General features: G+C 29.3%; 2 protein-coding genes across 5 annotated transcripts in view; one reads left to right on the top strand and one right to left on the bottom strand.

Moving 5' to 3' along the window:
* FER (tyrosine-protein kinase Fer) overlaps positions 1-14,734 on the top strand; it is a 142,365-nt gene extending 127,631 nt beyond the window's left edge. The window contains exons 4-14 of one of the 4 annotated variants that reach the window (XM_065515162.1): positions 1,127-1,223; positions 1,296-1,629; positions 1,703-1,981; positions 2,050-2,221; positions 2,957-3,148; positions 10,090-10,464; positions 10,978-11,191; positions 11,259-11,345; positions 13,209-13,337; positions 13,409-13,591; positions 13,653-14,734. In XM_065515162.1, the coding sequence (XP_065371234.1) occupies positions 1,127-1,223; positions 1,296-1,629; positions 1,703-1,981; positions 2,050-2,221; positions 2,957-3,148; positions 10,090-10,464; positions 10,978-11,191; positions 11,259-11,345; positions 13,209-13,337; positions 13,409-13,591; positions 13,653-13,804 (2,214 nt within the window). In that variant the 3' untranslated portion in view covers positions 13,805-14,734. Of the gene's footprint in view, positions 1-1,126; positions 1,224-1,295; positions 1,630-1,702; positions 1,982-2,049; positions 2,222-2,956; positions 4,736-7,561; positions 8,019-10,089; positions 10,465-10,977; positions 11,192-11,258; positions 11,346-13,208; positions 13,338-13,408; positions 13,592-13,652 lie in introns of those variants that run through there. The other 3 variants (XM_065515161.1, XM_065515163.1, XM_065515164.1) reach the window with 3 other exon arrangements.
* A 2,195-nt stretch (positions 14,735-16,929) lies between these two features.
* LOC135963352 (phosphotriesterase-related protein) lies at positions 16,930-21,089 on the bottom strand. The gene is made up of 4 exons (XM_065515166.1): positions 20,948-21,089; positions 17,708-18,223; positions 17,261-17,643; positions 16,930-17,197 (listed from the first exon to the last, which is right to left on the bottom strand). The coding sequence occupies exons 1-4, from the start codon at positions 20,964-20,966 to the stop codon at positions 17,060-17,062; spliced, it is 1,056 nt and encodes a 351-aa protein (XP_065371238.1). The 5' UTR covers positions 20,967-21,089; the 3' UTR covers positions 16,930-17,059.
* Positions 21,090-22,662: the final 1,573 nt, after the last annotated feature.

Below are 22,662 nucleotides of genomic sequence, written 5' to 3'. Positions count from 1 at the left end.
ACAATAGGTAATAAGTTACATGGATAAGAAAAAACCCCTGTTTGACCAAATTGTCAAAATTTTACCCCCTATAACTCAGAGAGTTCTCGACCGATGTTGTTGAAAAATTGTGTCTGAGTTACTATCCAATAGAGCTAACCTTGGTGCAAATTTCATCCCGATCGGAAGACATCGATTTCAAAAGTTGGTTCACTTGACATGAAATCCCCCATATACATACGTAAGACATGCCACGTAATTTTATGATGATCGGTACATAATTAATCATAGCTCCCATATAAGTCCCACTTCCGAAAATCACTTTAACGAGCACAAATCTCATAAAAATGTTATTATCAACTTACGAAAATAAATTGAAATTAAAACAAGTAAGACAGCTATATTCGGCTGGGCCGAATCTTATATACCCTTCACAAAATTATACTTCAAAATACAAATTTTTTCAACAGACAGACGGACGGATAGACATACAGACGAACATGGCTTAATCGACTCCCTTCTCACGATGGTGAAGGGTATAAAAAATGTTTTTGCTCATTTACTCAGTATAGGGTATTATGGTCGGGCTGACCGACAATACTTTATTACTTGTTTAATACTAAATTAAGACAAAAACCAGTCAAATTTTTCAATAATCGGTAAAAACTCAATATTAAATTCTATTAAAAGATTTAAAAGGTCCAACTAAGTTAAAGTTGATTTTTTCAAATCGGAATTATATAAACCAAAGCTTCGAAAGAATTAATTCTTAATAAAATGTTCAAAATCAAAACAAATTTCGTCTCTTAACCATTCCTTTAATGAATTCATTATGAATTAATTCATATGCATAATTCTTTTGAACTTCAAATGTATTGAATTCCATTCCTTTGTGAATTCATTCTTTACAGAATTAATTCCTAATTGAATCATTCTAATTTTCTTTAATTAAAATCCATTTCAAAATGATTTTAAAAATGTATTGAATGATTACATTTCTCTTCAATTCAGATCTATGTTTTTGGCTCTCAGTTACCATTGAAAAATTCTCGTAGAACATCAAAATAACCATATTTTATCAATTAATTAAATTTTATTAAATTTCTTATTTATGAAATTTTATATTTATTTTATCTTTTTATTACAGCTCACAGATGAAGTGGTACGCAAAAAGTCCGAATATCAAAAGCATCTGGAGGGTTATAAAGCCTTGAGGACACGTTTTGAAGAACATTATATTAAAGGTAGACCATTGAAATTTAATAACTATTATAAAAACATACAATAATTCAATATTATTTATCGACTACTTGCAGCCGGTCGTGGTGGACGAAAATTAGATGATGTTCGTGATAAATATCAAAAAGCCTGCCGTAAATTACACCTAACCCACAATGAATATGTCCTCTCGATAACCGAAGCCATTGAAGTGGAAAAGGATTTTCGAAAAATATTATTGCCCGGCCTCTTAGAACATCAGCAATCGGTTCAAGAAAGTTTCATATTGCTGTGGAAGAATATTTTACAAGAAGCCAGCCAACACAGTGATTTAACCGCAGATAAATTTAAAGAGATACAAAAACGTATTGATCATGTGATAAATAGTATAAATCCCAGTGAAGAATATCGGGAATTTACAGAAAAACATAGGTACATATATCAAAACATTTAAAGAATCTAATACAATACATATTTACATAAATATTTGTATGGTTTTATTTAGAACCTCCCCCACCAGCCCTGTAGTATTTCAATTTGATGAATCTCTTATCGAAGATATACCCGGTAAACTACAATCAAGTACATTGGCTGTTGATAATCTCACTGTCGACTGGTTGCGTACTAAACAATTAGAGTTGGAATTGTCCGTTAAAGATTGCCAAGAGAAACAGCTAAAAATGATAGATCATGTGAATGGTGGATCACCGATAATTGCCAATGGTACCATAACCTCAAATGGTAGCATAACAAATGGTATACAATCCTGCAAAGAAAATCAAAAGTAAGTGTTTTTAATTTTATAATTTAAATGTAACCAACAATAAGATTTACAAATACATTTTTCATTAGCCGGCAATCCAAGGATTTAAATGCTTTAAGATGCCAGGAAAAACAAAAACAGAAATTAGTTGATATGATTAAATTTGCCTTAAATGAAGTTGGCTGTGAAGAATTGCCTTCGGGTTGTGATGATCATCTGGATCCTAATTTTGAACATGGCTTTAACAATGACAATCATCAGGTATGTTTAATTTTGACAAAATCTCATTTTAGTGGTGCAGGTTAAAATTTAAGTCTAAAATTATCTTGTCTTGTTACTGAGGTTGAGGTTGTGTAGTTCTTGAATTTTGTATTAGTTTCTTATCTTAAAAGGCAATGGAATTTATATGAATATGCATTTAAGAATACGTTTTTATTAGATTCACTTTTCAGAAGAGATTAATATGATCGAAAATTAAGAAAATTACGTTAAAACACAAGTAAGAAATTGTTTAAAGAACTACATCTAAATTTGTTTTTATTATTTCATAATTGTATATAGAAGCAAAGGCTGCAATGTCCACTTTTTTTAGTTTATGTAATAAATGAGAAAAGCCTATATCTCTGAAGATTATAATACATATTTATTATATTATATATTGTATACCTAAGTATTTTAGAATTACATAAAGATATAAAGCAAAATTGTAATAAAATTTTACTCTAAAGGTGTTTCTGCTTATATTTCTTTAAATATCAGCAGTTGTAGCAATTCAAACTTATTTTTCGATCATATTTGTAGCCAAAATGTAGTAGGAATATGAAAGAGTCATTTTAATCAGCAACACATTAAACATTTGTGACTTATTTTATAATGACTGTAACGATCTTATTTCTCTTCCAATAAAACAAATATGCAAATCTTTCTTCCTAAAATAAATTCACCAAAAAAAAACTAACATTCATATCATTAATATAAATATAAAAAAACACCTAGAACTCCAATAATACACCATCTGTAAGTATAATTAATGAATTGAGAAGACGTGGTGGCGTCCTCACATTACTACGTGGACGTCATTTTAAACGTAAATCAACACCGCAACCCACAACACCGACAGCAGCAACCAGGGCCAAACGTTTCAACAATAAAATGAAACCAAGATCCCAGAGTTTGGGTTCATTATCGGTAAATAATCCTAATAGTCCTGCCAGATATGAGCCTATTACTAACATACCCATGCGCATGGCTGCCAGTTATGAAGCGAATAATAATCAGGGTTTTCTGCATGATTCAAGTGATTTTGACAAAGATTATGCATTAAGATTTGTGCCTTCTAAGTTAAGACGCAGTATGAGTCATGGTTCAATATATTTAAGAAATCCCTTCAATGAACAGGATGAGGATGATGAACTTGAGGAGAATTCCAATACTAACAAAGCTTTAAATAACAATCATATTTATGCCGATTTAGATTTAAAAGAAGAAAGGGAAGATAATTCTAATATAGCATCCAATCAAGGGCAAAAGGATATAATAACTAAAACTGAGACCGCTGCAATTTTAGCAGACGAGAGCCAAATGTGTCAAAGTAAAGTTGTTATAGAAATAAATAGAGTAGATGATGGGCAAACAGAAACGGAAATAACTGAAAAAGTAGAATGTGTTGTTGTCAATGAAGCGAAACTAGAGAAAACTCCGTCCGATATCCCCGAGGTAATGCAAAATTCCATCGATGCCCATTTAGACAAGATCGATGAACTGAATCGCACCTTGGACAATCGTTTAAAACGTAATATTTCACCACAAGTAACTGATCTAGATGCCATAGAATCGGCCGAAATTGTGGATGTTTTACAACGCGCCATGGGCCTGAATGAGAATTCCAACAAACGTTATTCCACCTCTAGCTCGGATAAGGAGGTGCAAGTCAATACTAACAATCAAAGTGACAAGCAGAAAAAGAGATCTCTTTCGTTTTCACAAAAATCCATTAATGCCATACTCTGTAACATAAAAGAGTTTTCGAAAAGTCCGCTCACCAAAATGCATATTACCACGCAAGATAGGGACAAAGAGACAACCACAGATACTAGCGATATTAATTGCTTCAATTCTCACAGTAGCAAACAACCCAGTGAAAGTAAACTCTCAGAAATAGCAACACAGCCGCCAGCTCCGGCACCTACTGATATGAATACAAACAATTCCCCAACACCAACTTCACTAACCTCCAATAATACTAACGAGGATAAAACACTGATCACAAACACTACCACAAATGAACACCAGCAACAGCAGAAACTACCACATTCCCTAGAGAGTTCTGTTACACATGCCACTGCCAATACAAATCCGTCCAAGGATACACATATTATTACCTCAAAACTCAAATTTAAAGTGCCAAAAATACAAAAGAAATCCAAAGCCATACGTCAAACATTCCGTAGTAAATTTTTACATTTCCAATTGCGAAAGGGTAAACTGTGTAAGACATGCACGAAACGAAGACGCATTCATCCGAGTAAAAGTGTTTTTGATTTTTCCAAAGAATTCCATTTCAATACTGCCAACGATCAAACCAACGAAGATAATGAAGAGTTTTGTACATGTCCCCTAGATCATCCTTCCTATCCGCCACCCTCTAATAAACGCATTAACCTATCGTCGTCGCACATAACCAACTGTTTCGATGATGAGGACGATGGCGAAATGAGTGATGATGTTTTGTCCATGAAGGATCATTGCTATTGTGTTCCAAGTCTGGCAATGAGTGTGAGTAATATAGTCATCTTTACACCATTGAAAGGGGTCTTTGTTCCTCTTATCTTTCTTGCTATCTCTCTCTCTTTTTCACTGTCTTTATAATATTTTTTTTTATATAATTTGAAGCACTTTAGTTTAGATGGTCACTTGAATCCTGTATAGCAAACATAATTTGCATTATTTTTAATTTAATTTAATGTAGTTTATAAGTAATTAATTTTTTAGTTTTAATTAGTTGTTGCTTTGGCAATTTTGTTGTGATTTTTATTGTTATAGTTTTCATTAGCATGTAATTTTTGTTTGTAAGCTTTTTTAAAAATAATTTTGGATAATTTTTAGCTTAACATTATTCGTATTTTATTTAATTTTGCATGAAATTTTAATATGATTTTTAAGATTTATTTAATGTTTGTATTTTTAAGAGCAAATGTTTTTGTTTTTTTGTTTGAGTATTTTTGTTATTTTTTATATAATATACAATAATTTAAAATGATAATTAATTTTCTCTCAAATTGTTTGTTTTACTAAAACAATTAAAAATACCGGGCAACATGCAAATGTGTGCGAACCAAATTTCTCTTGCTCTTAAAATTATTTAATAGTCATATAAAAAAAATTAAGATATGAATTCACCTACTTTTACGCAGCTTATGACGCATCGCAAATAGTGCTTTCAAAATTCGATAATAATATTGAATCGATTACATAGGGCTATAAGCAAATATTTTTTCTAAGCCTATGAATGTGTATAAGTAACTACTGTTTTATAAGTAACTACATGGAGTTACTTATAAAACGGTAGTTACTTTATGATAATTCCAGAATGATTCCAACATTAATTATACCCTTCACCTTCGTAAGAAGGGTATATATAAGTTTGTCATTCCGATTGTAATTTCCACAATATAATTTTGCGACCCTATAAAGTATATATATTCTGGATCCTTATAGATAGCGGAGTCGATTAAGCCATGTCCGTCTGTCTGTCCGTTTGTCTGTTGAAATCAATTTTCTGAAGACCCCAGATATCTTCGGGTTACAAATCTTCAATAATTCTGTCAGGCATGCTTTCGAGAAGTTTCCTATTTAAAATCAGCAAAATCAGTCCACAAATGGCTGAGATATGAAGAAAAAACCAGGGCAACTTCGATTTTTGACCTATATCTGGATTACATAGTACGTTTTTACCTTTTAAAACCATGGTTTATTTCCTTTAAATAAAGCTAATACTTTTGATTGCAACTAAAAGCATTTAAATAGTTTAAAATTGAAAGAACTCTTTATTTATTCAAATGTACAACAACAACATAATTAAAAAGTCACTCAGTGTTTTTATTTCGCAGAAATACACACACTTTATAATGTACAAGTTTACACTGGCAATTAGAGTATTCAAAACCGAAAACCGGACAACCGGTTTTTTCATCTTTGTAAACTCAACCGGTTTCGGTTTTTTTAACTTTTCGGTTTTTTGACAACCCGGTTTTTGTAAGACGGTTAACCGATTTTAATGAAATATATTTTGTAAAGCTCATTCAAACATATTTATGAAAAACTTTGATACCATTTTTAAAAATATTGACTTATTTTATAGAAAATTGTAGCATTTGACAACATTTCGCAAAAGATATAAAATAATTGCATAAAGAATTTAAAAATGCTAAATTTCCATTAAATAAAAATTATACCGGTTTTTTGAAGACAAAAACCGAAACCGCTTAACCGGTTTTTTAAAAAGACAATAATCGAAACCGGTTTTTTCAAAAACACACTTTTTCGGTTAAACCGGAAACCGGGTTTTTAAATTTGCCGGTTTTTTGGACACTCTACTGGCAATGCAGTCGATGTCTTTACTTAACAATACTTCAAATTAAACTCCTTCACTACTGCAACCGCACTCACTATTTATCCACACTGCCATCTGCATCTGAGTAGCCTAGATTGTTCAGTCTATACGAATTCTAGAGCTTCCGATGTTAATGTAAGCAGCTTAAACATTTAGTGCTGCCATACTTATAACAATGCTAATCAACCGCATGCTATCAACATTGTGGATAAGTAGAACCTTCTACTGATGGACATGTTTATAAACATGATGAATGTTGCAGGCAGTCGTTACAGACCGTTAAATTCAAATCACTATTGCAAATTCGTAAAAATATATTAATATTTTCTTTAGTAACATGTTGTACTGTTTTCTATATAAATTTGTTCGAACCATAGAGAAATATACATAGAGCGGAAACTCTCCTGTCTAACTTAGTTGTCAAACTCTAAGTGGTGAGATGTATTAGTTTACCTTTTTTTGGTATAACAAAATAAATGACCAAAAAGTTTTTCTACAAAGATTCGATTTATAAAAATCTACTAAAAAAAAGCACTAGACTAAAGGCGTGGATCCAGCTCAGACATTTGGGGGAAATAAATTAAAATTTATTTTAAATTTTTCTTTTTATTTCGTAAGGTCGTAAAAAATACAAATAATCTATTACTAATTGATACAATGCCAACAAATCGAACCTGATGTAAATGGGGCAGCCTTAATATTACTAATAGATTCTTACAATTAAATATTTATACTAAAAAAACAAAATTTCACACTCTCAAAATCGCACCACTAAGGCCAAAATAAACTTACGAAAATCCGGTGAAAATAAAGAAAACATGAACTTTGAAAAAAAAATCTTAAATGTTACAAGTTCAACGGAAAATTCGAAAAATAATAAATAAATTGAAATAAGAGAAAAAAGAGAAACAAATTTGATCACACAAACAATCTCTTAATTAAAATTTCACTGCCCATTATGTTTTCATTAATGAATTTATTGTTGTTGTCTCTGAAAAAGAAAACCAAAACAAAAATAAATACAAAATTGTTCCTCTTATAAAACAGTTGTTTTGCAGCAGTTGTTTCGTAGAAACATCAAACAAAATACACAAGAAGAAAAGCAAAAAAGAAAAACGTGTGAAAAATATTATTTTTATACTAATTTCTTACAATTAAAAGTATTATGTGAACTAAATAAAAGAAAAAAGCGAATTTTCTGTGCATTTTCTAAAAAAGAAAACTGGCATTTATTTTAAGGAAACTTTCCAAGTGTTATGATCGTTACACATACTTGAGTGCGTCCGAAAAGAATATTTAAATGCTATTTAAAAAATGAGCTCTTCCGGACAAAGTAGTTGTAGCTCCCATACTACCCATGTGCCCATGTATTTCTTTAATAACAACAATTTAAATGGGCCACCTAAACCGCCGGCTCGCAAAAAAAGGCCAAAATCTATGTTCCATGTAAGTACTCGTAACAAAATGTGTATTACTGGAGTGCATTTATTGAAAATGTGACGCAGTAGTATTAAAAGTCTTAAAGATTTCCATAATCCCATAAATATATACTGCATATATGTATGTTGTATATTATATATACATATACTAGGTACTCCCACAACTTTGCAATACAATAATTAAAATTCCCACACATTTCCTTTAAATAAATTGTTTATATTTTATTTTTAGTAAATACGTATTTTTTTTCGGTTTGTAAAATTTTTGGACAACATTTCAAAATTACAGAAAAAAATTATAAATATATTCGAATAAAGGGGCAACAAGTGTGATAAAATTTTCTTTATGGCAAATCCACTAAATTGTTTGCTTAAAATAATACGTTTGGAAAATTTTCAATTAATACTTTACAGTAAATCTCGGTTATAATGAACTTTGTAGTACTAGGAAAAATATTATTAGAAAATCGGTTTTTCGGTTAACCGAGTTCGGAAGGCTTGTTAAACCGGTGTATGGAAAGAGCTTATTTAAAACCTAAAATGCTGATATATAAGCAGATTAGGTTTAAAACCAAACCAAATGATTGATAGAAATCCGTCAGTTTCAAAGTGTGATGAATTTCGTTCGATTTCAAATATAATTTTTAAAGTAGTGGATGATTTTTTATTTCCAAAATACAGCTCATTAGACAAATATTAAATAATTTAAAAGAATTTTGTCAACAAATGTAATACAAATTTACGTAAAAGTCAATTGGAATTTTTAACAACACCTTTTTCGGTTTCAAAACGAATCGTTTTAAAAATCTATTTTCATCACATACCTGATAATATGTATAATAAAGAAAAAATCACCATAAAAACCGAGTGATAAAAACCATTAATCGAAGATCAACATTTTAAATTAACTAGTTCAAAAAAAACCCCGAAATTGTGATGAAAACCTGGTTAAGCGCTTTTCTATTGAAAACAAAAAATAATAAAAGAAATCATACTATGAAATTATTTATTAATAATATTAACAATTGTAAATTCGCTATAAACGACATATACTGTATTTACAAAGCCATAAATTAAGAAATATTCTTAATTTGCTATGTATACTCAATTAAAAGTACTTTTACTATTGTTAATTATTTGAATTTTAATATAAATTTAAACAAATTCTATTAATATAAATGTGTATTATGCATTTTTAGCGGTAAATAATTGAAAGTATTTTCTTTGGCAGCCAAATGGTATAATTAACTGTCAGTAACTCCTCAAAAAGTTCAATATGTTCTTTAAATCTAAATTATTATTGTTATTCTAATTTTGGAGACGTACAAGAAACTTTCAGTTTACAGATAATAACCAAATGGCGGCAAATTGTAGACATTATATATGGGCATTTCTTCGGTCCCGAACGCGACATTCGTGCGTGCTTACTTTTATCGACTTTTTTAATAATCCACTTTTTTAGATTAAAGTCGAGTTCGAGTTTTCCACTTTTTTTAGCAAAAAGTAGATTTTATGAATTATAGAACCTTACCACCGATTCCATAAAATTTGTCCTGGGCTGAATGACAAATGCTATAATTTCTATTGAATTATCTTTAAAATGATGACCTGTTGTTGAATTAAAATTTTTATAACAAAGCGAATTTATACAAGAGGCGAACAAATTCAAGCGAATTCGAAATTATTGTATATGGAGTTTGGCATACACAAATAATTATCCTACTCTGCGAGAAAAACTGTTACCAGAATATACAATTTGAATCAACTAATACGAATTAGCGAGATACATTAAAAATAAAATTTTAAATTTTTCTACAATAATAATCATTTTTATTGCACCTAATTTGGAAAATGTCCAATGAAAACGTTTACGTTACTGAATCCATCACGTTTTAGCATGATTATCTTTTTTATTATTTTTTTTTTTTCTTTTAATTAAATTATAAAATTAATTTAATATTGTTTTTTTTATTAATATTTTATGTACAGTTGTTTTTTATTGTTTAAACTAATAGATTTTGTTATTCAAAACCCTAACAAATTACTAATCTTTTATTTATGTGCCTCTATTTCCTCAGTTATCCACATCCACTAATCGTCCTTTGTATGAAGAGGAGTGGTTCCATGGTGTACTACCACGTGAAGAAGTCGTACGTCTACTCAACAATGAGGGTGATTTCTTGGTACGTGAGACCATACGCAATGAGGAGAGTCAAATTGTTTTGAGTGTCTGCTGGAATGGTCATAAACATTTTATAGTCCAAACTACGGTAGATGGTCACTTTAGATTCGAAGGACCACCTTTTCCCAGTATACAAGAACTGATCTTACATCAATATCAATCCGAATTGCCGGTTACCGTGAAATCCGGATCCATATTGAGAAGACCCATTTGTCGAGAAATCTGGGAACTAAGTAATGATGATGTTGTGTTGTTGGAAAAAATTGGCAGGGTAAGTTTTGATCATGAGAAATTAGGTCCGTTCATTTACTTTCCCAGTAAATACTTGCAACGAGAGAATAAAATCAAAATTTACAAAATTACTCTCTTAAATTCTCAAAATTAGTAAAAAGTAAATGAACGATTTTCCAGTAACTATTGTTTTATAAACATTTTCTTATTTTATTCCTTTTAAAATGTATATACACTCACATTTTCTTCAATTTTATTGAAAATTCTTTTTTTTAACATTCTTTCACCACAAAAATAAAATTGTAAATAAATAAACAAAAACACAAAACATATGAAATATGAAATATATGATGCTAACTATTACGAGTTCAAAATAGAACTTGTAATAGTTTGCAACGAGAGAACATTCTCTAAAATTTGATTTTTTCTCTACTTGCAAGTTTTTGGAGTTAATGAACGCTTTTCCAGTAACAGTTGTTACTAACTAGTAACAACTTTTAGTTATTGAACATAGCTATTATCAACAATTTGTGTAAATTTAATGTTTTTTTAGGGTAACTTTGGTGATGTTTATAAGGCAAAATTAAAGTCCACCAATTTGGATGTTGCTGTAAAAACTTGTCGCATGACTTTGCCCGATGAACAAAAGCGTAAATTCTTACAAGAAGGTCGCATTTTAAAACAATACGATCATCCCAATATTGTGAAACTGATTGGAATTTGTGTTCAGAAGCAGCCAATAATGATTGTTATGGAATTGGTACCAGGTTAGTGTAGACATTTAATTTTGTTATTTTATTTTTTTTTAACATGTTTGTAATTTCTTTTGTACAGGAGGTTCTTTGCTAAATTACTTGCGTAAAAATTCAAACAATTTAACCACTCGCCAACAAATGGGCATGTGTCGAGATGCAGCTGCCGGTAAGTTTGTTATACACTTATGTATATGAGAATCTATCAAAACGGTACACTTTTTCTTGCGGATGACAATCTACAGATTTAATACAAATTTTGGTTTTCATTTGGCATTAAATTTCAAATAAACTGTAGCTATTGAAAACAAAATCGTTATTCTGTTTAAGCTTTTTAATAAAATCTTACTTATTCTCTTCTCTGCTCTATATTCCACTTTATTAAAGTAAACGAGTCCAAAGTATCATAATTAGGGTACATTTGTTGGATTAATTTCTTAACTTAAATAGCTATTTGTTGGTTCAATATCCTGTGCTAAAAATAAATGGATTTTTAGTATAATATATTGAAACTAGCGTTCAAAGGTATATACAATTGAAATTGATAGATTTTACACCATGCTTACATAAATTTTGAACTTTAAACACAAAATGTGAATTTAAAATTATTGAGAAAGTTGAAATTCTATATCACCATGAGGAACCTGTATGACAAGTTTTAACAAATTGGAAAGGGTAAATACCGATGCCTTTTCCTTTCTATTCCAAAATGTTGTACGTAAGTCAATATTGTCTCAAGTATATTATGTTAATATTGCTCCTAATATATTAAAGAGAGTAAGTAATGATCCCAAATTCCTATGTCCTAACAAAAATACCGTCAGACAAAAAATGTATTAAATTAGTATAAGTAAACAAAGTGATGCTAAAGGACTTGCGAACTTGACACTTAATAGCGGCCATATTGTTTGCTACAGTTTGTTCAGTTTGTTTTGCCAAATCACCATAGACGGATATATCGTTCAACAACACGTGCACATGATAAAATGGTTTTATCAAAATGGGTTTCTGTTCGGGAAACGTTCCGAGCGCTTCGCCCATTTTACGGTCAACAAACGAAATTGTCGAATTTGGGACGATACCAAACCCGAAGAGATACAAGAGTGTCTACTGCACCCCCAAACGGTCACTCTTTGGTTTGGATTTAGGGCCGGCAGCGTCATCGGTCCATATTTCTTTTAGAACGATGTTGACCAGGCCATCACAGTCAATGGCGAGGGCTATAGAACGATGGCTATTCTATACAGGCCTTTCAAACGAATACAAAATGTTGATATATCTTATTTAAATTTAAAGATATGAAGCTGTAAATAAAATACCTTTTAGCAACGAATATCAGTTTAAAAATTTATCATTTATCAATTCGACGTAAAATAAATCAGAAAAATGTCATTCAACAAAGACAAACTTTGTCGATTCATCGAATATTCACTGGTTCTAAGCACTTATTCCAATGCAGATCCGTTTAATTATATACATACTCGGGTATTTCTAAGATATCCAATGATACTCTAATATTAAAATGATGCACAAATCACCTAAACTTAAAAACTTTGTCTTCATTTAAACCCTAGCTTGAACTACTTCTTTGTCATATAATTATTTGTCTGGATATTGGTATAGTTTCGGAGTTGTGATATGATTTTGTATATTTTAGTTTTAAAATTCGTATTTTAATATACTCATGTTCATGTTTATGTATTTTGTACAGTAGTCTATTTATTAGCTGTGGAGCTGACTATTGACAGAATCGGGGTTGTCATAGAATCCAATTATTGTCGGAATCGGTTTTGAAAACGACAGAAAAAGTACATTGATATCGTGAAATCGAAAGTTATCAGTTTTATATTCGATCAAGAACGAAATTCTTTATCGATTAAACAAGAAATTACATTGGATTTCCTAAGTCAAATGTACCTTTTTTTGTCGTTGTCAAAACCGATTCCGACAATGATTGGATTCTATGACAAACCCGAATATATACAATTTAAATTACATTTTTATTAACCTAAAAATTTCTATATATTTTCAGGCATGCGTTATTTAGAATCTAAAAACTGCATACATCGTGATTTAGCAGCACGTAATTGTTTGGTCGATCTAGAGAGTTCAGTAAAAATTTCCGATTTTGGTATGTCACGCGAGGAAGAGGAATACATAGGTAAATAAATTATTTTCCATTAATACTTATAAAATAAATAACTACATATATTATAAATTATTTAAATTTAGTATCGGATGGCATGAAACAAATCCCAGTTAAATGGACAGCACCGGAAGCTCTAAACTTTGGCAAATATACATCACTGTGCGATGTATGGTCGTATGGCATATTGATGTGGGAAATATTCTCCAGAGGTGATACACCTTACTCAGGAATGACAAATTCTAAGGCTAGAGAAAAAATTGATGGAGGTGAGTTAATAAACATTTCTTAAATTATGTAATTTTTAATTTGTTTTATTTTTTGTTAAAGGTTATCGCATGCCAGCTCCTTGCAATACACCACCCGAAATGTATCGCTTAATGTTAAAATGCTGGACTGCCGAAGCAGAATCTCGTCCACATTTCGATGAAATTTATAATGTCGTCGATGCACTGATATTACGTTTAGATAATAGTCATTAAAATACTTATGTATGTATTTATATACTCACCTTACCATTCTCATTACACTACCATACAACAATCACAACCACACCATATACATACAACAATTATTATTTTATGCTTAACCTTTATTATTTATTAACAATTTATGCCTACAATTTAGTTTAAGCATAAATATTTAAGGTGATACCAAGTAAAACTGAGCAAAAATTTGAAATATTTGTAAAAAGAAAACAAGATGAAAACAAATCAACTAAATTTATGTCATATTGCAACGAAAAATATTTTTGAAACTACAATCTAACAATCGCTTTTTTTGAAACGATCAAATATTTTTTTAAACACATTTTTATATACTATGTAAGAGCATTTTACTAAAAATCAAGAAAACGTAAGAGAAGCTGTTTGGAAATTGTGTATTTTCTTAAAGCTTTTTCTCAGTCTATCGTTATAATGTGCCAAAACCATTGAAAAACTTTCAACAAAAAGAATTTTGCAACAAATTTATACTTTTTTTTATTTAGTTTTATGTTTTATTAGCTTTTTTGTTTTGTTATTTATTTAATTAAAAGAAAGTGTTTTTTTTTTGTTTTTATTGTACATTGATTTCCTTATAAATTATAATTATTAATTTTTGACACTTACATATAAATATAAAGTGTCTCTCTGTAAGACGAATTTTTACATGCATACATATTAGATAATTAAGTTTACAATTTGATTTCAAAAATAAAATCATTTGTTTTATTGTATAAATTTATATTTTAAATAGTTTATTCGCTTTAATTTGTTGTGTATAATTTATGTTTTAAAAAACAATATTATTATGTAATAATTACAAATTATATTTTATTCTAAGTTAAAAGTTATAAAATATTACAAGAAAAATTAATATAAAGAATATATATACAATAAAATTTTAAAATATATAAAAATAAATGCTAAAAATCTTGCGTTATTTTATTATTTATGCTTTAGAAAAAATGTCCCCTTTGTAATAAATTTAAAATTAATATAGGAAACCCTGTATTAAAAGCACAAATTGTAAAATTCATATACAATACCAGGAGCCCAGTACTTTACAGCAAGTAGTTGAAAAAGGAAATTTGTTTACTAAAATTTAGAACACAGTAAGTAGTGCGTCGCACTAAATTTGGTTGTTAAAAAACACGATAAATACCAGTCGAACAGAATCACCAAGAGGTGTATTTATAAAGTGAAGAGAGTATCTATGTTAAAATGTTCGCTCTTATTTTGGGGCGGGTCTTTGCTCTCATTAACCCATACACTTTTCTATGAGTGTCAACAAAAATAAATTAACTTGCTAATTACAAGAAAACACGTTACAAACTAATAGGTGAACAGAAAACTAAACAAGTAACTTTATTTATATAAATTAGGATGTTTTATTTTCGATTACTCTTTCTTAATCACTTTTTTTAAAATTTATGAAGTTTTTGTTATTTTTAATATAAAATACTTACCTACTTACTTACTTGGCCAATTAGTTTTGCATCCTGTTGCCGGGATATCCAAATAAAATTTGAAACAAATCAAGTTATTTTTACAAAATTGCATCAACTATCAAGTGATCAGAATTTCTAGCAAGGCATATTTTTCTTATTTATCTGTATTTACACTACTAATACATTTGAGGTATAACCGTATAAATTGAGGGGCGGAGTCCTAATTAAACTCATTTTATTGTCACCCTACCGTTGATATTGTTCGGTTTATTATCATTTCGTAATAATGCATTTTTTTAAGAAATAAATTTTAAATATGGATAATAATAATTAAATATATATCTGAATTGCAATTATAAATAAACTAAATATTAATAAACTTTATAAACTACAATAAACCTCTGGTCTTATTAGGAACTCAAATAGACCAGAAAATTATCCTGTGACTGCTATAGGGTGTTGTAAGAGTGATTAAAAATTGTTTGTAAAATATTTTCTGATTGAAATTTTTTATCATTACCAGGCTAGCAGAAGTTTCTGTACATAGTTTTTGCATTATTTTTAGTCCTAATTAAACTCATTTTATTGTCACCCTACGTTTGATATTGTTCGGTTTATTATCATTTCGTAATAATGCAATTTTTTATGAAATGAATTTTAAATATGGATAATAATTAAAGATCTATTCGAATTGCAATTATAAATAAACCAAAATTAATATTAATAAACTTTCTAAACTACAATAAACCCCTGGACCTATTAAGCATTCAAAAAAATAGACCAGAAAATTATCCGTTGACAGCTATAAGGTGGTAAGTTGACCACCTAGAGAGTATTAACAAATTCTTGTTAAATATATTCTGATTAAAATTTTGCATCATTACCAGGATAGCAGAAGTTTCTGTACATTATTTTTGTGTTATTTTTAATATTTCAATTATGTTTTATACTTACATTTGTTTACTAAGAAAACAACAAAAAGTACATATTAACGAGTGTAAAGGATTAGCGGTACTTGTGAACCCTACTGTTGGGCATGATCGCTTTGTAAAAAATAAATTAAAAATTATTTTCCTTTAGCTATATTTGTTATTAATTGGTGGCTTGTTAAAATTCTATAATAGTTTTAGTAATTTTTAAATTGCAAATTTGTTCACAAAGGGAAGCTGACAATTATAAAGCTTATAAAGCTATTAAATTTAATAAGAATCAACGAACCATGTTATAGGGTGTTGTTTTTAAATGGGTGTTTATCAGTAATATTTTGTACAGTTAGTTTCATTCAGTTTTAATTTGTATTCTCTTCTCTTTTTTTAAGTCACTCATTAAAATAGATTCTTATTATTATTATTGTTCTTTTGGTTTTGGTTTTGTTGATATGAACATTTGAGTGCATTTTTTAAAGAAACAATTATAATATAAAGCAGAGTTGCTAAAGCAAGAAACTTTAAACTTCTATCACGGAATATGATGTTGATATAAACATCCAGTTATGTATTATATAAAAAGTGCGTAGGTTTATTGCAATACGATTTTAATCTTGATATTTATTAATTAAATTATATAAAACCTAATTCAAAATCAATTTTTAAATTTATCAAATATTTATAAAAAAAATTATGTATGAAAATATTGCTTTGTGATCCGATACATTTAAAAATGGATTACGAATATAAATTCATTATTAAGAATTTATTTATTTAATTTAAAACTTAAAATTTCATTAAAAACAATGAGAAAATATATCTATGTATATTAAAATCTAAACACAAAAAAATAAACAACAAACGTACATAAACAAATAAATTTAAATATTAAACTCTAACCATTTGGCGGGATTGACAACAGTCATTTGTTCAACTTGTTCCACAGATAAGCCCTTGGCAAACATGCGAGGCAATACATTCATATGGACATGATGATAGCCATGGCCACCATAAGAAGTCTAAAAACCATTTATTATATAAAAAAAATAAAACTAAAATACCAATAATAAAAAAACACTTACCAAACGATGTTTAGTATGAATGTCATGGGACATAAGAAGGCGATCAACCAAACCCTCGTCAATGAGTTTCATAAGATTATTAATACGCTGGGCATCGGAGGGCATATCGACATTTACATTTAATTGATACAACGAGCACTCAGTGCCAAAGAGATCGTATTGTAGGTAACAGCCCAATTTTGAGAATTCCAATAATTGATCCATATCGTAGATGGTACGATCCAAATGAGACATAACACATTTATTGGCTTTCCCTCCGGCTTCCAAATACAAACGCATAATTTCAAAGGGAGCTTGAGCATCACGACCCGGATGGAAGGAAACACCACAGCCTAAAACTTCTTGAATTTCACCAGTAGCCTTAATGGCACGTTTTTCGAAATCTTTGATTTAAAAAAAATCAAATTCAAATTTTATTTTCTTAATTGTTTCATTTTTAAAACTTACCGTGTATGGGATAAACACTGCCAACTTCACCAATAAAACCACATTTCACCATACCCACACCCTCAACATCAACGCCAGTTATAATCTCCTTTGAATACAAATCGGTCATTTGTTCTACGCTCATTTTAACATGATCGGGTTCCTGCAAATCCTGCACATAATGGCCAGTACCAGCCACAATATGGACACCAGTTTTCTTGGCAGCTTCAACCATAAACTCCATATTTCTCTTCAGACCGTGAGAACTATTTTCCACTATAGTGCCACCACCAAATTTCTTATATAACTCAATATCCTTGAGAGCAGCAATTCGGGAGTTTTCATCGTAGAAACGTACATTGTCCAATGATGAATAGGGGTATTGGCGTACAAAACCCAAATTTTCCATACATATTTTCTTATTCAAAAATGGTTTAAAGTCCTCTGGAGGGTCACAGTGAAAGTTCTCGAAATCAAGAGCGATATGTTCATGGGTAAGAGTACGACCCAAAAGATTGGGGTCAATTGCACCCAATACTGAGAAGATAAACAAAACAAAAGATTAAAATATGTATAAACATTTATTAAATAAGATGATAAACACTTTAAAGCAGCAAATTTATTTATTTTAATCGTTAGTTATTTATTTATTGTTTACTTGTGAATAATGAGGTGAATATATATTGTTAATCATGTTGTTGTCATATCTGTCATGTTTTATCTGAAAACTGATTAAACAAATGATTTATTAGTTTCAAGAGGTCTTTAAAAACAATGAAACATTAACACTACTAATTATTTATTTGATTAATCTTTCAGAAAGATTTCTATTGCGGCACTAATACAGTTTTTTCATGCATTTTTAAATTTTCAGCATTTTTTAACATTAAAGTTCAACAAAAATACAAAAACGTTGTAAAAGGCATCATGTTTTACTGTTATTTCAATATTTATTTTATTTTGATCATTTGTGGTGGACCTTGAATGGGAACTAGGAATAAATGTTGGCCGATTTTCGCCATAATTTACAGTATAATTTCAGAGTACTTACAACCAATTTGTACAAAATTTTACAAGGATTTCCAAATAATCAACATATGTATTATAATAAGCAGGGAAACCAAAATATGCAAATGAATGTTTTTTCTGGTGAGTCTAATGAGTACATGGATAAGATATTTACACGTTTCAGAACTATTTAAGAATTTTGGCATCGATTTGTTAGTGCATATGTTTGCATATTTTACCGTTAAATGCATATTTTTCCATATATTTGTTTTAAGAGCATATTTATGTCATATTTTTGCGTTTTTAGAGCATATTTTACTGTTTAATAGCATATTTTGACTTTATCAAAAACTAATTTTTTCTTACTTATTTTTACTTCCTTTGTTTAAAATTCAAAATTGAAAAATAGATGGCTTTTTTTTAAGCACTATTTCAATAATAATGCCATCTTAATATAAAATTTTAGTTATAATTCAAACTTAATCGTTCTAAGTGTTATAGAAATATTGCCTTTTAAATTTGCTCCCATAACATCAGTTGATGTTCTAATTCAAACTTAACCGTTCTAAGAAATATTGTCTTTTAAATTTGCTCCTATAACATCAGTTGATGTCGAAAGAACATTTTCTATGTATAAAAATGTTTTCAGATCCAATAGACAACGATTTTTATTTGAAAATTTAAGTCAATATTTTGTAGTTTATTGCAATAATAACCTTAATTTAAGAAGTGACTTTATATTTATATAAAATATCATCAAAAAATACCTCTCGAGGTCTTTTTATAGCTTAAGTTCCTATTGTTTTTATGTTGAATTTATTTTTTTTTTGTTATACTTGTTTTAGGTCATGTAATTTTTTTTTATTTTATGTTACTTTACTATTGATTGTATTGATTTTGTTAAATAAAATTATATTTTTTGGTTAAAATTTATGTAAAAGTTTGTTTTTTTAAGAGCATATTTTTTAAATTTTAAGAGCATATTTTAAAGTTTTTACTGCATATTTAAAGCGCTTAAAACGTTTTTTTAGAGCATATTTCCGGTTTCACTGATAATAAGTATCAAGTAAGAGAGCTATATTCGGCTGTGCCGAATCTTATATACCCTTCACCAAATTATACTTCAAAATAAAAATTTTAAATATTTTTAGGTAAACAAAAACTATTTTTTTTTGCGTTTATTAATTTAAAAAAAAAAATTAAAAATTGTTTTTTTAAATTTAAAATTTTTTTTTTAAAAATAATTTTTCCGATTTTGACCCATTGTCCAACTTAGTATGGTTTTATATATGTACGTTATTGCAGTCTTTGAAATATCTATCATTAGATATCCATATTGTCTATACATATTAATGACTTAGTAATCCAGATATAGGTCAAAAATCGAGGTTGTCCTCATATCTCAGCCATTTGTGGACCGATTTTGCTGATTTTAAATAGCAAACTTCTCGAAAGCATGTCTGACAGAATTATTGAAGATTTGGATCCAGAAGATATCTGGGGTATTCAGAAAATTGATTTTAACAGACAGACGATCATGGCTTAATCGACTCCGCTATCTATAAGGATCCAGAATATATATACTTTATAGGGTCGGAAATGAAAAATGTAGAAAGGTATAAAAATGGTTAGAGTCAAAATTTAAAAAAAAACAATAATAAACGGCTTAAATGCTTTATTGAAGCAAACAACCACAGATGTGCAACAAATGACATTTGTCAAAAAATTAATATCAAACCGGACTCGGGTCATTCCGTTCGTAGAACCGGCTGTCGTGGGAATGTTAAATGATGTAATGTATCCATACGCTGAGGAAAATATGACCCCAATTTGGAGATTCCAGCAGGACAATGACACCAAACACTCCACTAGGGTTGTAACCGGTTAGTTACAATGAGGTATATTTGCGCCTACCCAATCAGAAGATCTGAATCTCATAGAAATACTATGGGAAATTGTAGATCGCAAAATACGTGCTCAAAATTATAACATGATTTTTTTTTGGAAAGCTAAAAAATTCGTTATATTGAACACCATTTATTTACAACTTTTTTCATCTATTAGTTAAAAACTTAGCTATAACAACTTTTTGAATATTTTAAAATAATTTTTCAAAATCTTAAAAATCACTTCTATTTGGACATTTATATCTATTTTAAAACACTTCAATTACAAAATATTCAAAGTTCCGAAAAATACTTTGTAAAGTGTAATATTAAAATTAAATAAACACAAATTATGTTTTAAACTCACCTGTTTGAACAATTGGCATTTTTAACAAATATTTGAATAAGTACAATAAAAAGTAAAACACTAACTTTTTTTAACGAATTAACAACTGCACTCGATAAATGATCAGCATAGACTGAAACCCTACTGATGAAAAACAATTCTAGAATCTGGTAAATGGAGTAAAATTATTTGCGATTGTATGTATGTATGTGCACCAAACAAAAAATAAGAGTACAAACATTATTTTGTACTTGTTTTGTTGTTGTCATCCAAATAAATAATAATAAAAACAAAATAAAAAGATAAAACACAAAATTAAAAATATAAACAAATCTTTAAAAAAACGAAATTTGATAAGATGATTTATTGAAATAAAAAAAAATAGTGGTAAACAATAACACAAAGAAGTTTAAGAGAATAAATTCTTACTTCAAAAAACGTACTTCGCCTGCAGTTAAGAATTGGGTTTTAAGGAGTGAGATCGAAAAATTCTTAACATACATATATGTTTATAAAAAAGAAACCACTAAACTTACAGCTTTAATTTTTTTTATTTGATTGAAATTATTATTACAATTTACAAAAAAAATTATTTTTATAGTTTTAATCACTAGTGATGAAATTTTGAACCTTTTTCGGAAACCCTTCCATTAACGTTTTTATAGTGCTTTCTGTCACTTTGCTCGAACATGTAGTCCATCTCCGTTTAAAATCTACCACACTTTTGGACACCTTTTTTGTACTCTTCAATTCTCTTTTAACAAGAGCCCAATATCTCTCCACTGGCCTTAGCTCCGGGCAGTCTTGGTACAAATACCACATTATTGTTCTTGTACCACTCAAGGGCTTGTTTGCCATAGTGACAGGATGCCAAGTCAGGCCAAAAATAAGTGGACACATTATGAAGTCTTATGAATGGAAGCAGCCTTTTTTGTAAACATTCCTTGATGTAAATTTCGGTATTTATAGAGCCCGTTGTAACAAATGAGTGGCTTCTTTTGCCGCAACTGCATATTGCTTGCCATACCAAGAACTTTCTGGGAAATTTTGTCTGCTTTTGGGTCCTAAACTTTTCTTCAACATTCCCTCGAGCATCAGCAACATAAAATTTTTGACCTGGAAGTTGCGAAAAATCTGCCAGAACATACGTTTCGTCATCCATTATGCAGCAAGAATATTTTTTTATAAAACTTGACTTCAATTTCCGTGCTCTGTTTTTGGCCTCTAAATTTTTAGTAGCGTTCCTGTCAGGAACTTTTTGAGCCTTGTATGTTTTTAAACCTGCATTAGCTTTAACTTTTCGTACCAAATAGTCCGAGCACTGAGCTAACCGGGCTGCTTTCCTACCGGATGTGTTGGGAGCTCTTTTGAAAATGCGTTCTATTTTTTTGGCTTTAGAAACATCATGTGGACCATTCCTTCTACCTGAACCAGGTTTTCTATCAACTGACAAGTTCTCCCGGTACTGTTTAATAACATTGGAAACAGTTTGACGGCAGACCTTTGTATGCTTGGCCAACTTTTTGTAAGACCAAGTTGGGTTTTGTTGAAAATATTTAATAATTTCAGTACGCACTTTTTTCTGGTCACTCATTTTAATCAGATTAACAAAAAAATTAATATAATTGACATTGACATAATAACTGACATGTTTTTGACATTGACATAATAACTGACATGTTTTTCAAAGGTAACTTGATCAAAAAAAAATTCAAATAATACTTGGGTTAAAAAAT

The sequence above is a fragment of the Calliphora vicina genome, chromosome 1, assembly GCF_958450345.1.
Source record: "Calliphora vicina chromosome 1, idCalVici1.1, whole genome shotgun sequence".
NCBI classification, from domain to species: domain Eukaryota; kingdom Metazoa; phylum Arthropoda; class Insecta; order Diptera; family Calliphoridae; genus Calliphora; species Calliphora vicina.
Note: the sequence above shows the minus strand (reverse complement) of the source record. Positions and strands in the feature narration are given on the sequence as shown.

Bases quoted from the DNA above. Each gene is read 5' to 3' on its own strand.
- LOC135963352 (XM_065515166.1), bottom strand. The intron at 17,644-17,707 runs GTAAGTTTTAAA...TTTAAATCAAAG, and splicing joins CAGTGTTTATCCCATACACG to ATTTCGAAAAACGTGCCATT. The intron at 17,198-17,260 runs GTAAGTGTTTTT...AATGGTTTTTAG, and splicing joins TTCATACTAAACATCGTTTG to ACTTCTTATGGTGGCCATGG.